The sequence below is a fragment of the Ascidiella aspersa genome, chromosome 8, assembly GCF_963924565.1.
Source record: "Ascidiella aspersa chromosome 8, kaAscAspe10.2, whole genome shotgun sequence".
Classification (NCBI taxonomy): domain Eukaryota; kingdom Metazoa; phylum Chordata; class Ascidiacea; order Phlebobranchia; family Ascidiidae; genus Ascidiella; species Ascidiella aspersa.
In genome coordinates, this window is record NC_139454.1 from 12701504 (window position 1) to 12720249 (window position 18746).

Sequence of the window (18746 nt, forward strand, 5' to 3'; positions counted from 1 at the left end):
AAAAACATCTGTAAATGAAAATATCCACCTTTTAGAAAGCAAAAAGGTCACAATGTAGGCTACAAATTTAATTTACAACATATAATCAAGACCATAAACACAACGGTCTAGCTGAACCATAAAGAGTAGGGCCTACACTGGTCTGCAAAAATGAAAATTCATGCTATTTACAAGAAGAAGACTTATTCTGAATATTTTTTACATGCTGATTTCAAAATGACCTCAAATTTTTTAATTGAGTCATTTTTTAACGAAAAATTGTTACTGTGATGATAAAGATAAAATAGTTTCATCGAGCTCCACATTATCCTACATCAATTTTTCAGAACTGCAATAGACATAAATAAACGATGTTTTGAGGTAATACTGGGTGCTGATTTAAAAAACGCTATCATTTTTCGTCTATCACCTTGCGTTTAATTTCAACCGAATGATCCTAGATAACCTAATATTATACATACCATAACTAACATGGCCAAGGGAAACGCAATAAATTGTTGTATTTTACAAGATCAACTCTACCTTTAAATTACAATGTTATAAAAACGCCGCACATATCCTAAAAAAGCATTAACATAACACAATTAGTCTATCACCTTCACCACAGTTTCTCGCATGTGGCTAAACAAGTTTTGTCTCTTAACGCCTGGGAATAATTATGAATCAACTTTCGGTGAAATATCGCTTCGTAGTCGACTAGCTTTATTACATATCTACCTTTATGCACAGATTGTTGCAATGGGAGAAACTGTCCCGGCCCAATCCTCGATTGGTAATTTCCGGTAACTTACATCGCTTTTCGAACAACTTCAACCAGGCAGTCACCTAATCTTACATGGGATTGGAATAAATGATTGTACAAGAATATTCTATATTTAAATTTTACTAACTAGAAAAATGGAGAACCAAGAGACAAACATATGCGTTCTTTAATGCGTGTCACAATTTATCATCGCCTTGGTCAATTGAATGTGCGATTTGTCAAATCGTGAAATTTTGTAGCCTTTGACTATTTTAGTAGCGCAAACCAAAATTACTGAGGGCCGCAACTCTTAAAAGAAATTGAGTTGCAAATAGGGCTCCATAAATTCCTAAAAATCGCGTTGCTTACAATCGGCAAGGAATTTTAGCCCTCCCACAAAAATGCTTTAAAAAAGATAGCGCTGAAAGTATATTGTCCTTATAGGGCGATCACAATTTCTGTCGAATTAAACTAAACAAACAATAATATTTACCGGGATTTTAGAAGTATTTGTGTTTTATATTTTTACGTAATCGTCATTCATGGTATTTCTAGGAAGTAAACCTTATAGTTCAGTGCACCGCAACCTATCTGTGTGCTAGTGTATCCTATATAAAAGTAATTTAACATGGAAAACGTACGCATTATACCCATATGAAGCAATTTAGGCTAAATTTAAACTTTCATGTATGTTGTAATTTTTTTTAAATACTTTATTATGAATCGCTCTCTTAATGGACAAATTAAGAGGTGAAGAGTGGGGAAGCCACGCTTTTTTACAAACTTACACCAAGGATAATAAAAACTATCGCTCGTTGAAGGGAAAAATGTACAGATTTCCTTGGATTCAAGACACCCAGCCATTCTACAACGACTCTGCCGTCTTATTTTTCTAATTATCGACTATATGCACTGAAGCGTAGTCGGCCTCCCTGGAGTCAACCATACGCTGTTCTGTATGGAGTCAACCATACAATATTCTGTATCATAATCATTGAATTGAATACCAGAGTCAAACTAAGTGGGGTCATACGCAAGTGCTTGTTTTGCATGTTAAGATGTGCTATTTGCAGTTACTAGCCGCTTTTTCTTGGGGACTCCAAATGTGCCAGCCACCATACCTTTTATACCAGAATAGACCATTATTTCGGACCTTTAATAGTCAAGCAACGAATGAGTAAGCTTGAGAGATTGAAATGCATTTTTACGTGTACGTACACAAGGTTTGTTCAAATTTTAAAAAACTTTAAAAAGTATATCTTATCGACATTTTTCCCACCTTAAAAAAATGGGATTGACACAAAATTAATCAATTTGGGTCAGGATTTGGCATCGCTTCACGCGTTCAAAGATTTTCTGACAAATCATCAAACTTCTATAATTCCCTTTATATAAACTTGTTTAATTGGTTATATTGCAAATAAACGATGGCACACATTAGAAAATGTTTATTTGTAATATATCAATTAACAATAATTATACGCGTATACAAAATAGTTAAGGAATACAAATTACCAATTGTTAGTCTTTTCCATTGGTGAAACTGGTTAAGGCTTTTTAGCTGGTTTACAAAATATTTTTCGTATTCCATCTTTTCTATCCACACGAACACATTTTGCCAGTATAGCACCAGTATTGTAAACAACTCATTTTGAGATGACGTAAAAAATAACAAGTAAAGTCTCAATCAAATTCATCAGTTGCCCAAGTCAAGTTGTGTTCTTGAGATGAATAGCTTAAAAATTTACTATAAATTGTCAAAGAAAACACTAAACTTTAACCGACGTACCGGTAAGTCCAATTTTTTTGACCAAAAGACTTAATTCAAGTCAAGTCATTTTACCGAAAAGACTTCAGTCAGGTCAAGTCGACTGAGCTAAGTTAATACAACATTGTAAAGCACTCATCCATTAATTGTTGTGTGTATCACCAGATGTAGGCTACGACAAAAGCGGAACTTTAGGCAATGTCTCCAAATATTATAAAAGTGTTTGGTACATTTTTTAGACGTCGCTGATAAATACACTTTTTGTTTGATTTTCCTGGGTAAGAACAAGGTTTAAACAATCTGTTGTTTTTTCAATGATGACTCATATGAAAAACGAGGGTTTTGAAGGGCATTTTGCAAAGTTTTGGTTTAAATTTTAAATCAAAGTCATTGAATAAACGGTTTCCGGGGCCAGTTGTTTATTTACTACAATAAACTGCTTCCATACTGCTATCACCAATATATACCAGGGGAAGTCAAGGGTGAAATACTTCAGAAAATACAAAAAGAAAGAGAATCGCAATTCTCCAAAACGAAAGAGAGTCCTTTTTGTTTAAAATATTATGTTTAAGAGCCGCTGGCTAAAGACGCTGAAGGCTAATACTTTTGCGCATTCATTTCGCCGGCTTTCTCTTTATACTGACATATCGCCGTCCGGAGGACCAACGAAGGCAAGTAGCGACTATTTGGAGATGAGTACCGGTACCGTTATAGGGATTGGTAAAAGATAATGTAGTCAATGAACAGGAAAGGTGTTGAAATTGTTTAGGTCTGGTTACATTTTTTTAGTTACATTTGTAGCGTCATAAGTAATAATTAGTGGATAATTTGGAATTTATTGTATTGTGTATTTATCAAATATGTTACGATTTATGATTTGTCACTTTTTCACGCCTTTTACCAAACACTCGCTGTCATTCTGAGAACATAGCATTCGGCTGTTTCACACATGAATAATGTTATATCGTGACACATATTTCCGTTATAGATAAAAGTATTTCACCTGTGTGAACGCGTTATTGTTGCAGTTCCCGGCTGCCAAAAAGGCTTCGGGTTATAAATCATTTCCGCTTTCTCGTGTCGCCTTCTCTCTTTCATGCAAACTTTCAACTTGCATATGCGAAACTTATAACAATATATCCAATCTTGTCTAGTCAATACAGTGAGTGGTTGTGCTTGCCGGCATTTGCCGGCTTGCCCATAATAGCCAACAAAAACTGGGTGGATTTGTAATCAGTCTACAACAATACTTATTGAAGCAACAGTGTGGTTGATTGGTCGAGGCAAATTAGTTTAACGAGACTTGCAATTAAACCCGCTTGTTTCACATTTTTAGGCTAAGTACGCCGTTTTTATATCATCACCTGGTAAAAATTTAGGGGTTTTGCAAAATACCAGTGTTTTAAACAAGTCATTTTGAAATGACTTTAGTCCCAGTCAAGTCATTTGAAAAATAACTTAAGTCAAAGTCAAGTCTTTTGCAAAAATACCAAGTCAAGTCCCAGTCCAATTCGTCGGTTGCCCAAGTCAATACATTATGAGATCAAGTCAATTTCAAGTCATGTCACTGAAATAAAAGTAAACTGTTAAACCATGTTGGTAAACTCGTTCGATTATAGGAAACAATTAAACTAAAAAATAACACAAACGCAATATACAGAGCAATAAAATTGTTTAGGCTAGTGTGCAAAATTTGACATACATTTTAATGAAAAACACTTAATTTAATCTCAAAATATTTGACAAAATGACTAAAGTCCAAGTCAAGTCATATGTCCAAAAGACATAAGTTAAGTCAAGTCTTTCGGGTTAAAAGAGTTAAGCCAAGTCATTTAAAAACAGTGACTTAAGTCAAGTCAATGACTGTCATTACAACACTGCTAAATACCAAGCTACTTTTTTTAAAAAAAACTACGGTTGTTGGCAAATAGGCTGGCGGTGACTCTGTAGGTCTGTTTATAGCAATAATATTCTGGTTATATTCTTAGCGCGCCTTTTTTCGTGCATGCTTATATCACTTGCAGTTCCTCTCTTCGCGAGAGACCGCGACTCGGCGAGCTTCTGCGTGGAATACACAAGCTAACAGCCTCAGTAGCCGAAATTATAAACTTTAATAAGCCCTACACTACTACTTGCTCATAACTTGTAGATCACGTTTTTTTCTAAATAAAAAGTTTGGCAATCTAAATTTAGCAAAAGGAATTAAATTTCCATTTGCACTTTTACGTAAGAAATTAAACAATAACAGGAAGTTCATTCTAATTGCAAGGTAAAAAGGTCGAAGAGGACCGCCGTGATCGCGATTGTTTAACGGTTAACCAAATGTAGTTTTTATTTTTTATTGTATAGGATTGGTCTCCACTAAAAGATATGCGAATTCGTTTTTCTAGGATTTGGTCTCAAAATTAGACTTATTTGTTTTCAGTAAAATTACTCGTTTATCTTGATTTTAGAGTAGTTAAAGACTATAATTTACATTTGTAATGCAATTTTATTTTCCACTTAGTCTAACCATCTAAATAAAATGTTACAGATTCTTCAAAAAAATGATGACATCTTATCCTATTATACTTTTACCCTAGCTTCAAAGAATTGTCTTCAGGCCCTAGTCAAAAATAACTACCCAGCAATGCTTTAAATAAAGGTCCCAAAAACACAAACATTCACAGCCTGATTGGAAATAGAAATATTAAAAAGGATTTTAGAACTTATGAAAAGCTGGAAAATGAAAGCAGTATATTTATTCAAGAATGCATACTAACTCTGACAAAATAATAAATTTCAAACGAAAATTTGTCATTGGTAACTTGTAAGCCAAATAGTTTTATTTTGGCCCAAGCATATCAGCTGGTTGCACCCATTTATCAAATTCCTCGGAAGTAAGCATATTAAGATCGATTGCGGTCTCCTTGAGAGTTTTTCCGTTTTTGTGTGCGGTTTTTGCAATTTTTGCGGCGGCGTCGTACCTGTGAATAAACAGATAACGTAAGATAGACGGTGGTAAATATAACCACTGCAGTGCGAGTGTTGGGTATATTAAACACAATATTTAAGTATTAACGAGTCTTTTACTACAATGGTTGCAAAAAGTTGGGATTCCTGAATATTGTTGCATTAAAAAATTGAAATTTGTTTTCTAAAAAAATAATACCCAACTAACCCTATATGTGGGTTAAGCGCAGTGACAAGCATAAGAGATTCGTGCAATAAACTTGCGATCCGATCTTCGTTTGCTGTAATTCCCACCACACAATTGTTGGTAAACGACACACATGCATCTCCAATCAAACGCGACGACCTGTGCACAACCAAGGAAATGTTATTAAAATCAACACATTATTTAAAAAAAAGTCGTAAAGGGTCCCTTATAAAAAGCAAAGTGCACAAACGGAAATATTGCAGCAGGATAATGCACCTTAATACGTTGGCTACCATCATTGGCTTAAACACGTTAAGTTCAAAATGACCGTTTGATCCACCGATTGAAACCGCGACATGGTTGCCCATAACTTGTGCACAAACCATGGTAATTGCTTCACACTGGGTTGGATTGACCTTACCTGAAAATTAACAAAAGTTACAGTTTCAAAATACCTTTGCAAATGTAGGCTATTAAGATAAACGTGAAAAACTTCAAATAACCTTTATACCTGGCATAATGCTACTTCCTGGCTCATTTTCAGGCAAAGTAATTTCGCCAAGACCACATCGCGGGCCTGACGCCAAAAATCTAAAAAGTTTTTTTTATACATATATAATATGTTTTATACTTCCATACACAATATGACAATTAGTATACAAATTACACGTAAACCCAAGCAGTAATTTGCCTCAGCATTGATTTGCCTCAGCATTGATACTGCTGTAAAAGCATACTTGTTAACTCGCAAAAAAGGTTGATTTAATTTTTTTTTACAAATGATACAAAACTAAAAAACGTTGGTTGTGCATTTACAAAACATAATTAAAAATAAATGGCAAACCTGATGTCGTTAGCAATTTTCATAATAGAACAAGCAACAGTGTTTAGCGTCCCACTTATCTCAACCAATGCATCATGTGCAGCCAGTGCTTCAAATTTGTTTGGAGCCGTTATAAAAGGAAGATCTAAAAAACAGAAGCATAATTATCGTAAATTTCTATTCTCAAGTATTAGCTTAAAACCCTATTATTATTCAAATATAAAATATCTGGTCTGGTATTTATTTGGACGAAGTTTATCGAAAAAGTACAGAAAAAAACAAACGAAAAGCTATCTTATATTCCGTATATAATAAAATCAGCAGCGAAATTCGTATGTCACTTACAGTCTAAATTTTATATTTTAACAAGATACAGATTCTCAGTTTGCCCTATTGATACAACGATTAAAAAATTAGTGCGACATGTGGACTTGCTAGCTTTAATTTTATTCAACTTTACCTTTAGGCAAGAAGTTACATTTTCAAATTGAATGAGTGTTAAGAATTAAGATGATATCTAAGCCAGTGATATTCAACCGAAAAATATATATGAAGCCTAACAGCGTGATTGCATTGGCTTTTTGCTTTGCAAATTCCTATTAATAAAATTGGCGTTTGTCTAATCAACGAGAAATTATTTTCTTTTTAGTTCAATTAGACGTGTATCAAACTTTCAATTATTATACCGGTCTGCGTTAATAGGTACAAAGTAATATTTAGTCCTTACCAAAACATTTTTAGGGGTTGTTATTTTAAACTGCATATTGTGAAGTAAAGTCAAACTTCATTAATATCCGTTAATATTTATAAATCTAGTTTGGGAATATTAGTTTATTTAACTCACAATGTTCTGCATTATATGTTGTTATTGCAGTTTAAAGTTTCAAATCTTCAGTATCACTTTAGCTCATTTCATGCAAACATAGACCGGAAATATCCGAAAGGACAGAACAAAGAAAAAAAAAGTAAAAAGGACTAATCAGTTTCAAAAATCAGACAGAAAAACAGATGGATTTTTTTAAGTTACCAACAATCGGCCACTGTAACGCTTGTATCGTATCCAATTGTTTGGAACACTGTACGAGCACAAAAACCATACAGTGAAAGCGGGGTTGTCAAAAAAAACCTTCCGAGGTGTATTTGAAATAGTAACAACTGAAACGAATGATATGAGACAACAACTTTCTCGTCATACCATTGAACGCAGAACCTCGGACACTAACACGGCTATCCTTACACAGTTGAACTCTGACCTTAATTGGAGTTTAGTATCGCATAGGATGAGAGTTGTGATATACAATATATATTAAGTATAAGTCGACAATCTTTGTACGCTCCGTGAAGGATTTGTTTGTTCAAAGTACTCCTTGATATTGTTAAATTAGACGACAGAAGAAGTTACATAGATGTAAACAAAAAACAATTACTGTGGCTACATTCAACTACATTCGTACACACTTGGATGAATAAACCTAAAAATGCAGGGTTAGTTTGAGCTTCTACCTTAACTATAATGCAAAGCGTGTTTGGGTTCAACACATTGGAACTTTTAAGGCACATGTTTGAAAAGGAGATTTTAACACTTTTCCACCGTCCAAAAGTTACATTCCGTGATCTACAACTGAAAAGCCACAGATTACGTTTCTCTGCGAACCCATTTTACGTTGAAAACTGAAACGGAAACCTATTTTATAGGAAGGGTCTGTTAAACGGGCTGCACTCAAGATACTTTTTTTGCTTGGGTCCACTTACATTTGTATGTCTTCTGTTTTCCACTTTGAAAAGTGTTAAATTGGTGCACCTATCAGTTCAAGACAGGGATAGCAAAAAGTCCCGCAAAGTACTGTAACACGCATGATTAAATTTTCATGTTGAAAAATGAAAGTGGTTAAGCAAGAATACAGTATCTGTGCATACTGCATGTATTTCAAAAACTGCCTTTTTATTATAGTCATTTCGGCCTATATATAAGGTGTAGCTATTCTTAGCCAACACAGCAGAAATGTGGCTCTTGATCGCTGACTGGTTGGCCCCCCCTGGACAAGGCAAATAATGCTGGGTATTACTGAAGGAGACTAATAAAGCAAGCACTATAAATATTCTACCACAACGATTTTGAGGACCTTTTGCATATGATAAAGGATAGAACTAATATAAAAGTATCCCATGGATTTCAGTGTCATAGCTGGATCGTACATAGCTGTGTCTAGGGAGTTAAAAACTGCTGAGCTATATAAATGTTTTGAAGTAATTAATTCAAAAAGATATAGAACAAACTTCTGTTGAGTCAGGTGCCTAACAATAATGAAGAAAAACTCAGTGAAGAACAATTTTCCCACAGTCAATTATTTCTTTATGAAGCGAACAGGTTGATGAGAAAGTCCCACCACGAGGGTTAAATACAATTGCTTAAAAAAAACGATAATAACTGACTTGTTTCCAGAGCAACTTGTTGGGCGACATCTTCTGCAAATCCAATCCTGGTGTTGAGACCAGTTCCCACAGCTGTGCCCCCAGCAGCCAACTCATATATTCTGGGCAACGTTCCTTCAATTCGAGCAATTCCATTCTTTAACTGCTGAACATAAGCTGAGAACTCCTGACCTAGAGTTAATGGAGTTGCATCCTGTATGTAATAAAACACATATTAATATGCCTTAAATTGGAATAATTAAATTAAGATATGATGTCTAAAATGTCCAAAGCATACCTGAGTGTGGGTTCTTCCGATTTTTACAATTTTGTTAAACTGTTCAACTTTTTCTTCCAATGCTGATAAAAGAGTTCTTATACCAGGTAGCAAGGTCTTGTGTATTGAAGTAGCCACTGCTATGTGCATAGCAGTAGGGTAAGTATCATTGGAACTCTATAAAGTAAAATGTAATGTAGATATATTTCAGTTTGTTATTTTAAAAGATCAAGTTTAAGAATCAGGCTATTTTTTTGCCCAATAAGTCATGTAACCTGCTAAATCAGTAAACCAAACATGTGCCAAAACCATACAATGTACCCAGAAAATACATTTTTGCCTGGGATTTCCAGAGGTAATATAAATTCAGTGGCATTGAGGGTTCGCTGTTCGTAAACAACACAAATCAACTTAAAACATGTAGGAAAATGTAATTTGATATAATAAGATCTAATCATACACAAATAGTTGTATCAAGAAGCTTACCAATTTAGGCAAAAATTAGATTCTTAAAAAAATGGCAATATCTATCGGCCCTGAGCATTAGAAATGACACACCAGGGCGCTGCGGAACAACGATTGAGTTGGAAAACACAAAACTGCCTGACATGTTTGCATAACTTTGAAACTCTGTATAATACATGGCGCTTCGTGTTGACATAACTACTAATGAACATCAATTATGCTGACTTTTGGTTGCCCAATAAGATACAAAAACATAATAATTCGAAGCATAAGCTTTTAACTGCTACCTACATAAAACAAATTTGTCTCTCTCACACATGTTATTTGATTAACGTAAAAACATTATATACTCTTTATTTTTCAGGTTTTATAACAGTAAGTGATATTTTTTTATCTAAATCTCTGAGCTCATTTTAAACTGGAATTTGTTTGGCATTGCCAACATTGTAAGACTCAGCTGTGGCATACTGGTGCTCGATGAAATTTTGGCACAATATTAAATGCTTTATTTATTTTTACTTTATTTTTATTCTGATCTTATTATGTATGCAGTCAATAATGCAACATTAGCCATATGTAATTAAACCCAGAAAACTATGGCAGTATCCCCAAAACATTTGCAATTTTCAAAAGGTTAGCGCCTATGCTTTTAACAATTTAAACTTAATACCATATGGAATGGAGAATACCAACAAAAATAAAGTGCAGAACACAAACCTGGCTTTTGTTAACATGATCATTGGGGTGAACTGGAACTTTGCTTCCAAGAGTACCCCCCATTATTTCAATTGCACGATTCGCAATGACCTCATTCACATTCATGTTAGATTGTGTTCCACTACCAGTTTGCCATATTACAAGTGGAAAATGATCGTCAAGTTTACCTTCCTTTACCTAAATACATTAGTAGGTAAACAACATAATCTTCAATCATTCTTAGACCAGTGGTTCCTAACCTTTTTTCTACCGCGAGCCCTTTGGTATCACATAAGTATCATACTAAAATAAAATCATATTTTTCGATTACATATCAGTGCGACAGCATAAAATTACAAAATTTAATTCTTAAGTGAGCAAAGCGCGAACAAGGTGCGTTTATTTGGTTTTAATTATTGGCTAAACTTAAATCTGGGAGACGCACAACAATTCTTGTGTTCTATATAGTTTTTCATTGAGCTGATTTTGACAAACATGCTGCACAGAAGCCACGTTAAAAAAAATGTTGCTCGAAGCACAAAAATTAAACATCACAATAATAGTATTTTAAAGGTTGTGATGACACAGCATGCAAAGTCAATATACTGCAAAAAACATTACAAATTCGCATAAAAAAGTCTGGGTTTCCCCAAATTTGTGATATATGAATGACAGGTTAAACTTCAAAAATCATTATAAAAAGTTAAATATTCACCCCCTGTTAACAATCACTGCTTTAGACTATATTGTTAAACAAAACAAATAATGAAATATTCTTTGATACACTTTTCAAACCTCATCTGCAGCCTGTTGGATTGCTTGAGCAATGTCCTTTTCAAGACCAAACTTTTTATTAACAGTTGCAGCAGCTTTTTTCAACACAGCAAAAGCATGGATAACCTCAATCTATAAAAATGTAAAGATAAATATTAAATTTATATTAATCAGTACTGCATTATTTATGTTTTATCATTTTGTTAATGTGTTGCAGTTAAGGATGTCTGATAATATGTGACCAGAGCTGATAGCAAATGCCAACTTTACCACTTTTGCGCAGGTGCCGAAAATGTTGCATCAAAGCCAAAAATCAGTGCGCAAAGTAATGCCCAAATAGGCTTAGCAGTTAGCAATTTTCCCTTTTAAAATATTCGTGGATATTCTTATTGAAAAATTTGATTAAAAATGAGATTTTGCCCTTAAGTCTTTCCTGTTTATAATGACAAAAAATCAGGCTGCTCATTTAGTCAATCCATATAGTACACAACACAAAACATTTCTTTTTTGGATATACTATAATTTTGCATATAATTGCAATAATTTTGTTTGAAAAAGTTTAAAGCCATTACGCCGTAAGGTTTTGATATAAAGCAAAAATTTTCCATGTTAACATACAATGCTAAACACAGAGACTTTGAGCTAAAATATATCTACAAATTAGGAAAACGTTCGTAAGAGATACAAATATGAGTTAAATGTGCCTAGAAACCGAGAAGTACTAAAAATTAGTAAATAAACAATGCTCGTTTAACAACTTTAGTACATTTTTATTTTGTGCACTTTTTTCTTTCTTGGGTAACTGATTTGGGGTCTTTTTTGTCCGTACGTAGCTCGAAAAAAACTAATTTGGGCATTTCTTTGTTAGTACGTAGTTCCAATAAAACTAATTTGGGCACTTTTTTGTCCGTCTTCAGCTCAGATAAATCTAATTCTTGGGTCATTTTTTCGAAACCTTGAAGAAGTAAAAATGAGGTACTTAAGTTATTATACTCAATATTCCTTGCAAAATAGTAATTAAGTGGGCGAATTTTATTAAAAAAATGCATTTAAATGTGTTTTTCCTTGAGTTCTGTTCTTGAAAAAAGTGCCCAAGTGGCCAAAATTTTTGGCAAACACACAATAAAATTGCTTATCGGGAACACTGTCCAAAGTTTCAATGTTGCGATCCAATGCAAAAGGTTTACCCACCTTTAAAAGTGAATTAAAGAATTAGTAATTTAACAATTAGGGTAATTAGATTTAGCACTACAGTAAATTGTGGCCTAATAATCTGTAACATTACCTTATGAATGTTTGTGCTGAGATCGGTAATTGGAATAAATAATTGGTAATTGAGAAATTAACATCACTATTTAGAGTGTAACTCAATAATAACAGATCAGATTTAACAATGTTAAACATTGCAAGTTGTAGTACAATTATAGCTTTTATGATAAACACATATGTAAAATACCTTTAGTTTCTTATTGAAAGCAAAGGCACAATTAAATACCTACTGGCATTTTTTCTGCAGGTCCACCAATTTTGAAATTGAGTAGGGATCTTGCCGTATTAGCCCCATAGTACTTTGCATTCGGTACTTGCAGATCACCAAAACTATCAGTTTCAATTCTGTACCCCTGACTTGCCTGAAAAACATTGTTTTAAATTAGAATGCCAGCAAAGCATATTTGATCTGGTTGTTACAAACATATTATGTATTTATGAATCACTTTTGATTAAACTATCTGTATTTTGTTACAAAAGTTCAGGAGTCAAACAAAATGTTTAAAAAAGGCATTAAAATGCTGTTGTATTATAAATAGGGCGATTATTTTTTGACTTGTTAAAAAAAGTCACAATTTTGTCAAAATTTACACGTTAGGTCAAAATTATTTCAAGTGAGAATCGAATAAAAATGCACGTAATTTCTTTACAAAATAAAAAAAAAACAACCGCTATAAGTCAGCTTTTTAAAATTGTTGTTCAGTTTTTGTGAAATTTGTCGTTCAATTTTATCAAAGAAATGTAGTTTTGATTTATATTCAAAGATATTTTAACTGTACTATCTTCATTAGAGCAAAAACTGTACTATCTTCATATGGTATACGCGAGAAGGATTAACCACCCGGGCCTCTTTGATTTGGACAAATGTATTGAACAGTATTGCGGTCTTTTTTCGCTAATTGTAATTTCCAATTGTCCATTTCCTATTTCAAAAACTGGGTCTACATCAGTATGGCAGAATGCTGGCGACTTTGTCGGCCGAAGAAATTAGAAAACCGAAGAAATTGGTGCAAAAAAAAAATGGAAGTAAAAAACAAAAAAAAAATTTTCAAAAAATTTTTTCGATTTGTTTTTGGAAAATTATTTTTTTCCAAGATCCAATTTACAAAATACCTTGCGGTTCTTTCCACATATATTTAATCACATATATTTTGAAAAGTGGAAATATGTAACTAATAAATAATAACATATACACACTACATTTGGCAGAAATTAATTTTGTTGGGCCATTTTGAAAAACGTTGCGTTAGTGTGAAGCATGTTGTTAAATGAGAAAATGCCAGTGTAACGCATATGGAATGTTTATTATTATTAAAAAAGTACACAATTTTGATAATAGAGTTGTTATGTGTTTGCAGTTTTACTTTGCGAAAATTTCAGCCCGAGTTTGCTCTATCGAAATATGCATACTATGTTGCAATGTACCATGTTACACTGTGACTGTGCCAATTTCTATTAAGTTTTATTATATATATCATTATTTCGAGAAATATAAATTGGTCCTAATTATCCTAATTTATCCAAAGAATATTTTTTTCGTGCTTTTAATCTGGTTTTGAGCTCTCTGTTTTCAAACAAGTTTGCCTGAAACAGCTTATCTATGTAACAGTTAAAGAGTAAGAAAAGCAGACATGTGCACCCCAAGACCCCAAGTTGTACCTTCACATGCCCCTTCTGTATTTGTTATCAACTTGTTGTCACAAAAAATCTTGCGCCTTCGGCCCAACATTTTGTTGTCTAATTTACTTATTTATAACCGGGTTTATGGCCAAAGCATGGTAAGGTTCATACATTCCTTAGGCGAACACATCATTTAAGTTTAGGGGACGCGACCAAAAACCGAATAATTTAGGCCAAAAATGTGTGTCACCAGAAGGCTGGCAAGATTCTGCCAGCTTGGTCTACATTTTTATAGTTGTTTGTCTTTTTGAAATGACAAAAATATTAACTGTGTATTTTCATGAGTTTTGCATTAACACGAAAAATAATCGATTTGTGTTGGGCCGGTAATAATCAGTAAAACATCAAAAACGTGTGAACGACGCCAAGACTAAATGCAGTACGTTTAACAACCGTAGGTTGTTTAAATCAAAGTATTTTTAACAGGTCTAAATTTTTTCAAAATAAATTATTTTAGGTGAAAATTTGTAAAATTTTAATTTTGCAGGTCAAAATTTTCAATTGTCTTGGTCAAAAAATAATAGCCCTAATTATAAACAAAATAAATATTAAAGGTGTAGTGACAATGGTTTCTTCAAAATTGACACATTAGTCTGTATAAAACTTTTCATCTTTTTTTTATTATCTCACTTCTGTTTTGCCATGTATAGTAATTTTGAATATGACCAAGCTTTATCATATTGCTTTCAAATTAAGTCAGTTTTTGCCCGAAATCGTTTAGCAGCAAATTTATTAGCTTCAAATATAGTCACTTGGGGTAAAAATTTATTTTGCTAAAGTTGGGGTAAAAAAAACAATGCCTAACCACCTAAACTATTTTTTTTTTTTTTAGGTAAAATTTACATTCTTAGCCTAACCAAATAAACCATCAACCATCTTCGTTTTTTTCTTCCTAGTAATGTTATGCTGCTTTAAACAACAGTTTTGTACATAAATTTGTACATAAAACGTCTTGCAAGACTATTTTCACACCCTAACCCAAATAATGTTTGTAATGGTAGGATTGTAAACCAGCGCGCCAAAGCTTCCCACCTATTTACTGAACTTTGAAAGTCGCAGATACTGTGACCGGATCTGCAAAATTAAAATACGATTTACTGCTAAATCCGTTTATTGAACTTCAAAACTGAAGTTGGGTAACCGGAGTTGCCGAACTTCAAAATTAGCACCACTGTAAATGGCTTTATACCATAAATTGTATAGTAATTTTGCAGATCCGGTTACAGTAGTGGGAGTTTTGAACTTTAGTGAGTGGGCAAGCCGGACAAATAGCCTCTTCTTTTACAGGCGCTGGTTTAGAATCATACCACATTTTTGTCCCAGGTTTATATTGGTAGCATTATTTAGGTTAGGCTGTTAGTTAGCTTTTGGTTGGAGGGAGGGGTTAAGTATAATTATGATATTTATAATCCCATATTTAATCTTCTTTACAATTTTCATTTTGAGAACTCGTTTCTTTACTGTAAAAAACTGGTTTCTAGACAATTTATGCCTAGTTTTAAAACTAAACTTACCATTCGTCTTGCAAATAATCTTGTACTTCGTAATAACGTGTGCTTTGGCGTGGTCAATACAAGTTGAGCCAAACTGTTAGCTACACGCGCATTAAACATTTTCTAGCAAAGCAACAAAATACTGCAATATGAATAACACGTGATACGCTTCAGTAACGCATGACAAGGACCTATAAATAAAAGTGCGAAAGAGCTTTCTCTAGTTAGGTTATTGAACATGTAGTTACTATGTTTAGCATTAAAGCAGTAACAATGATTTTACGAATAGGCTATTTTGAAGGCATGCCCGTGAAGCAAACTTTGGAATTCGCACTCCTATCCAGACGGAGGGGTCGTGACTTTTTATTGACATCCTGTCAGCAAAGATATTTAAAGTAATGAGTGGAAATTAAAGATAATGGCGTTCGGCGGATTGTTTGGTCGTCTGTCACGCTCTAATGCATATTAAGAACGCTGAATCTTTTAGGTCGTAGTTCAGCTTGTGCTTTAAATTGCCCGTTATTGGTACAGGGTTAACCACATTTTGGCCTGCGATCGCCTAATATAGTTTGGAACAGGTAAAACCCAAAAATCCCTTTGAATTTTTTTAATTTAAATGGGAAGATGGGCATGATTAGTTGAAGTTTTATCTTCAAGTTGACATGAACCTAAATTTATATGAACACAGTTTCTCAAATATCTACCTACAGTCCTACACCGTCTCTTTTTAAACTTAGGTGAACATTTGCAAAAGTACATTGATGATATCACCCGATCCGTTAAAAATTAGTGCATTTCTAAGCAAAAAGGTCTACGACAATTAGGGCATCCAATGGCAGAAAAGTCTACACTTTTAGACCTTGAGGTCCTGACAATGCACTAATTTGGACCTTTAGGTAAACAGTCGTGCGCTACAAACTCCCGGCGTAGATAAATTGAAAATATTCGCTGAAAATTCCCAAAAAGTGTGAGATAGCATTAATAACACAGACCCACCCTAACCCAAATAAAGTGCGTTAATGTAAAAATTATTTGATAAGATAGTTTCTCGTCTATGGTACCATAGGATTGTTACGTCACAAATTGAGGCATTGGAGCCTAAAGCGTTTATGCAATTATTAATTCAATGCACATTATTTGGGTTAGGGTGCTGGTTAGCGTTTGGGTTTAGGTAGGTCAAGTAATATTAAACTTAATCTTTCGAAGCACATTGTTAAGTCAAATTAGTGCATTGTCCGAAGCCTCAAAGTCGGACTTTTTGATCATTTGGATGTATAGCAGCAGATGCACTAATTGTCGTAGACCTTTTTGCTTGGAACTGCACTAATTTCTTACGGATCGGGTGATGATATGCTATAGCTTGTGGTTATCCGGTGGTCGCGATTCGCGTAATAATTTTGAAAAAAGCTTAATTAGGCTTTAAATCGATGTCAATTTAATACGGAGAACCGATGTCCCAGGCCGATAAGGTTTACCAAAAGCTTACTGATTACAAGGGTTGATCTGTCGAAATGATACTGGTAAATACCGAAAAGGGCGGCCACAAACCGCAATCGTTCCCAACAGAGGGCCGTTCGAAACTAAAAGACATGGGCCTATAAAGAAAATTAGCACGCCATAGACCAGTGATTCTCAACCTTTTTTAGAGCAAGAGCCGCATTTCAAACCTAAGGTTTGTAAGGAGCCGCATAAAAAACAACAGTAGGCATATAATTAAAAAACATTAAGAAAGCAACAAGAAAACAACAAATATACATTATGCTAGCCAGGCTAACTAATTAACAGTGTTTGCCATAGCTTTTCGATCAGGACTAAATATATTGTGACGTAACAAACCACAAGATTATTGTAAAGAGCCGGATGGAAGTACCCGGTAACATTAGTACTTCGTACTCGGGATCCTTGCTGATATAATTCATTAATTCTTGATTTCTCTTACTTACTTTGTTGGAATTCTGCTATTTCTAACTAATCTTTCACTCGGTTAGAGAGCCGCAAAATGTACAGTTGAGAGCCGCATGCGGCTCTGAGGGCGCGGTTGAGAATCACTGCCATAGACCCCTTGTATTATGTCACAAATTTAATTATTGTAGTGCCTTTGTGCGGACCTAATGCGCTAGGCTGCGGGAACTGCCGTCTGGGTCAGCTACCCGTCGCCACGGTTTCCCCTCAGGAATAGGACATTGTGTGAATTTCGCAGCTTCGGTTTTCTCGGCGCTGCGTGATATATTTGTGTCGATTTCGTTTGCTATTGCGTGGTGTCGATTTGATGATTATTCGTCGGGTGGATACCGAGAGAACCGGACGCATTTTGAGCACAGTTTGCAATCTCGTGGGTTAGAGACAAGCTGTAGCCTTATGCGAGCACTTGGTGTGCATGGTTATTTGTAGAATACTGATTGTCGTTCTGTCCAATAAACGTCTTGCTCGAGAAAGTAAAGTCATTCCTATCCTTAGCAGCTACTTTGGGGATCGTGTCCCGATCTAGTCTGCGACATATTAGCTACACTAATTCGGCCGTATATACGACCTATAGATAGTCGTTAAAGTCAGCCGAATATGGAAGATTTTGCTATACCACCTACTCAGTGTGAAGCCACCATGAAGACATACGACGTAATAAATACCAGGCAACACAAATACAATATTTTGGTTAATAACATGTCGCCCAAGCGAGCGCCATTAGGAAGCCAAAAATTTCTTCCTATACTATACTTGATAAACTCGCTCGTATATGCGACCTATTATCGTTAACTAGTCAGCCAAAAATGGATGATTTTTAAAACCACCTGATTAGTGTGACGTCATCATAAAGGCATAAAAAGACGTCATAGCTGCCAGGCAATAAAACCGCTTTATAACACACAGCATATTCGGCAGACAAATACGCCCGTATATGCGACATAACGCCGGTAAATGCGACATCGGCTACTAAACCCGGTGGATTAATGTGGGGCATAAGGGCGCTGCAGCTTAAGGACCACCCAAAACGATAGGCCCGCTGCGATCTTGATAAAAGCGTGTAAAACTTGAGATCTTATAAACCACTAGAACGAGATTATTTTATTGTCTCAAAAGTGCTTTAACACAATGCAATGATTAACTAAAGTCTCGTTTACAGACAGAATAGGATAGGGTAGGGTAGGCTACATATGTCAGTCAGGTGATTACAATTCTTTAAAAAACGAAGTTGTTATAACAAGTGCGG

General features: G+C 34.5%; 1 protein-coding gene across 1 annotated transcript; it reads right to left on the reverse strand.

Annotated features, from left to right (window-relative positions):
- Positions 1-5236: 5236 nt before the first annotated feature.
- LOC146136195 (fumarate hydratase, mitochondrial-like) lies at positions 5237-15725 on the reverse strand. The gene is made up of 11 exons (XM_083396067.1): positions 15560-15725; positions 12596-12727; positions 11118-11228; positions 10344-10520; positions 9183-9338; positions 8906-9098; positions 6494-6617; positions 6161-6240; positions 5926-6070; positions 5671-5808; positions 5237-5476 (listed from the first exon to the last, which is right to left on the reverse strand). Exons 1-11 carry the CDS (start codon positions 15656-15658, stop codon positions 5335-5337), a joined length of 1497 nt encoding a protein of 498 aa, XP_083252193.1. The 5' UTR covers positions 15659-15725; the 3' UTR covers positions 5237-5334.
- Between the last annotated feature and the right edge of the window lie 3021 nt (positions 15726-18746).

What these genes read in the sequence shown, in the direction of transcription:
- LOC146136195 (XM_083396067.1), bottom strand. Translation starts at nt 15,658, where the DNA reads ATGTTTAATGCGCGTGTAGCTAACAGTTTGGCTCAACTTGTATTGACC. An exon ending in GATTATTTGCAAGACGAATG is followed by an intron (nt 12,728 to 15,559) that starts GTAAGTTTAGTT and finishes AATGTTTTTCAG; the next exon opens with GCAAGTCAGGGGTACAGAAT. An exon ending in TCCAACAGGCTGCAGATGAG is followed by an intron (nt 10,521 to 11,117) that starts GTTTGAAAAGTG and finishes TAATGTATTTAG; the next exon opens with GTAAAGGAAGGTAAACTTGA.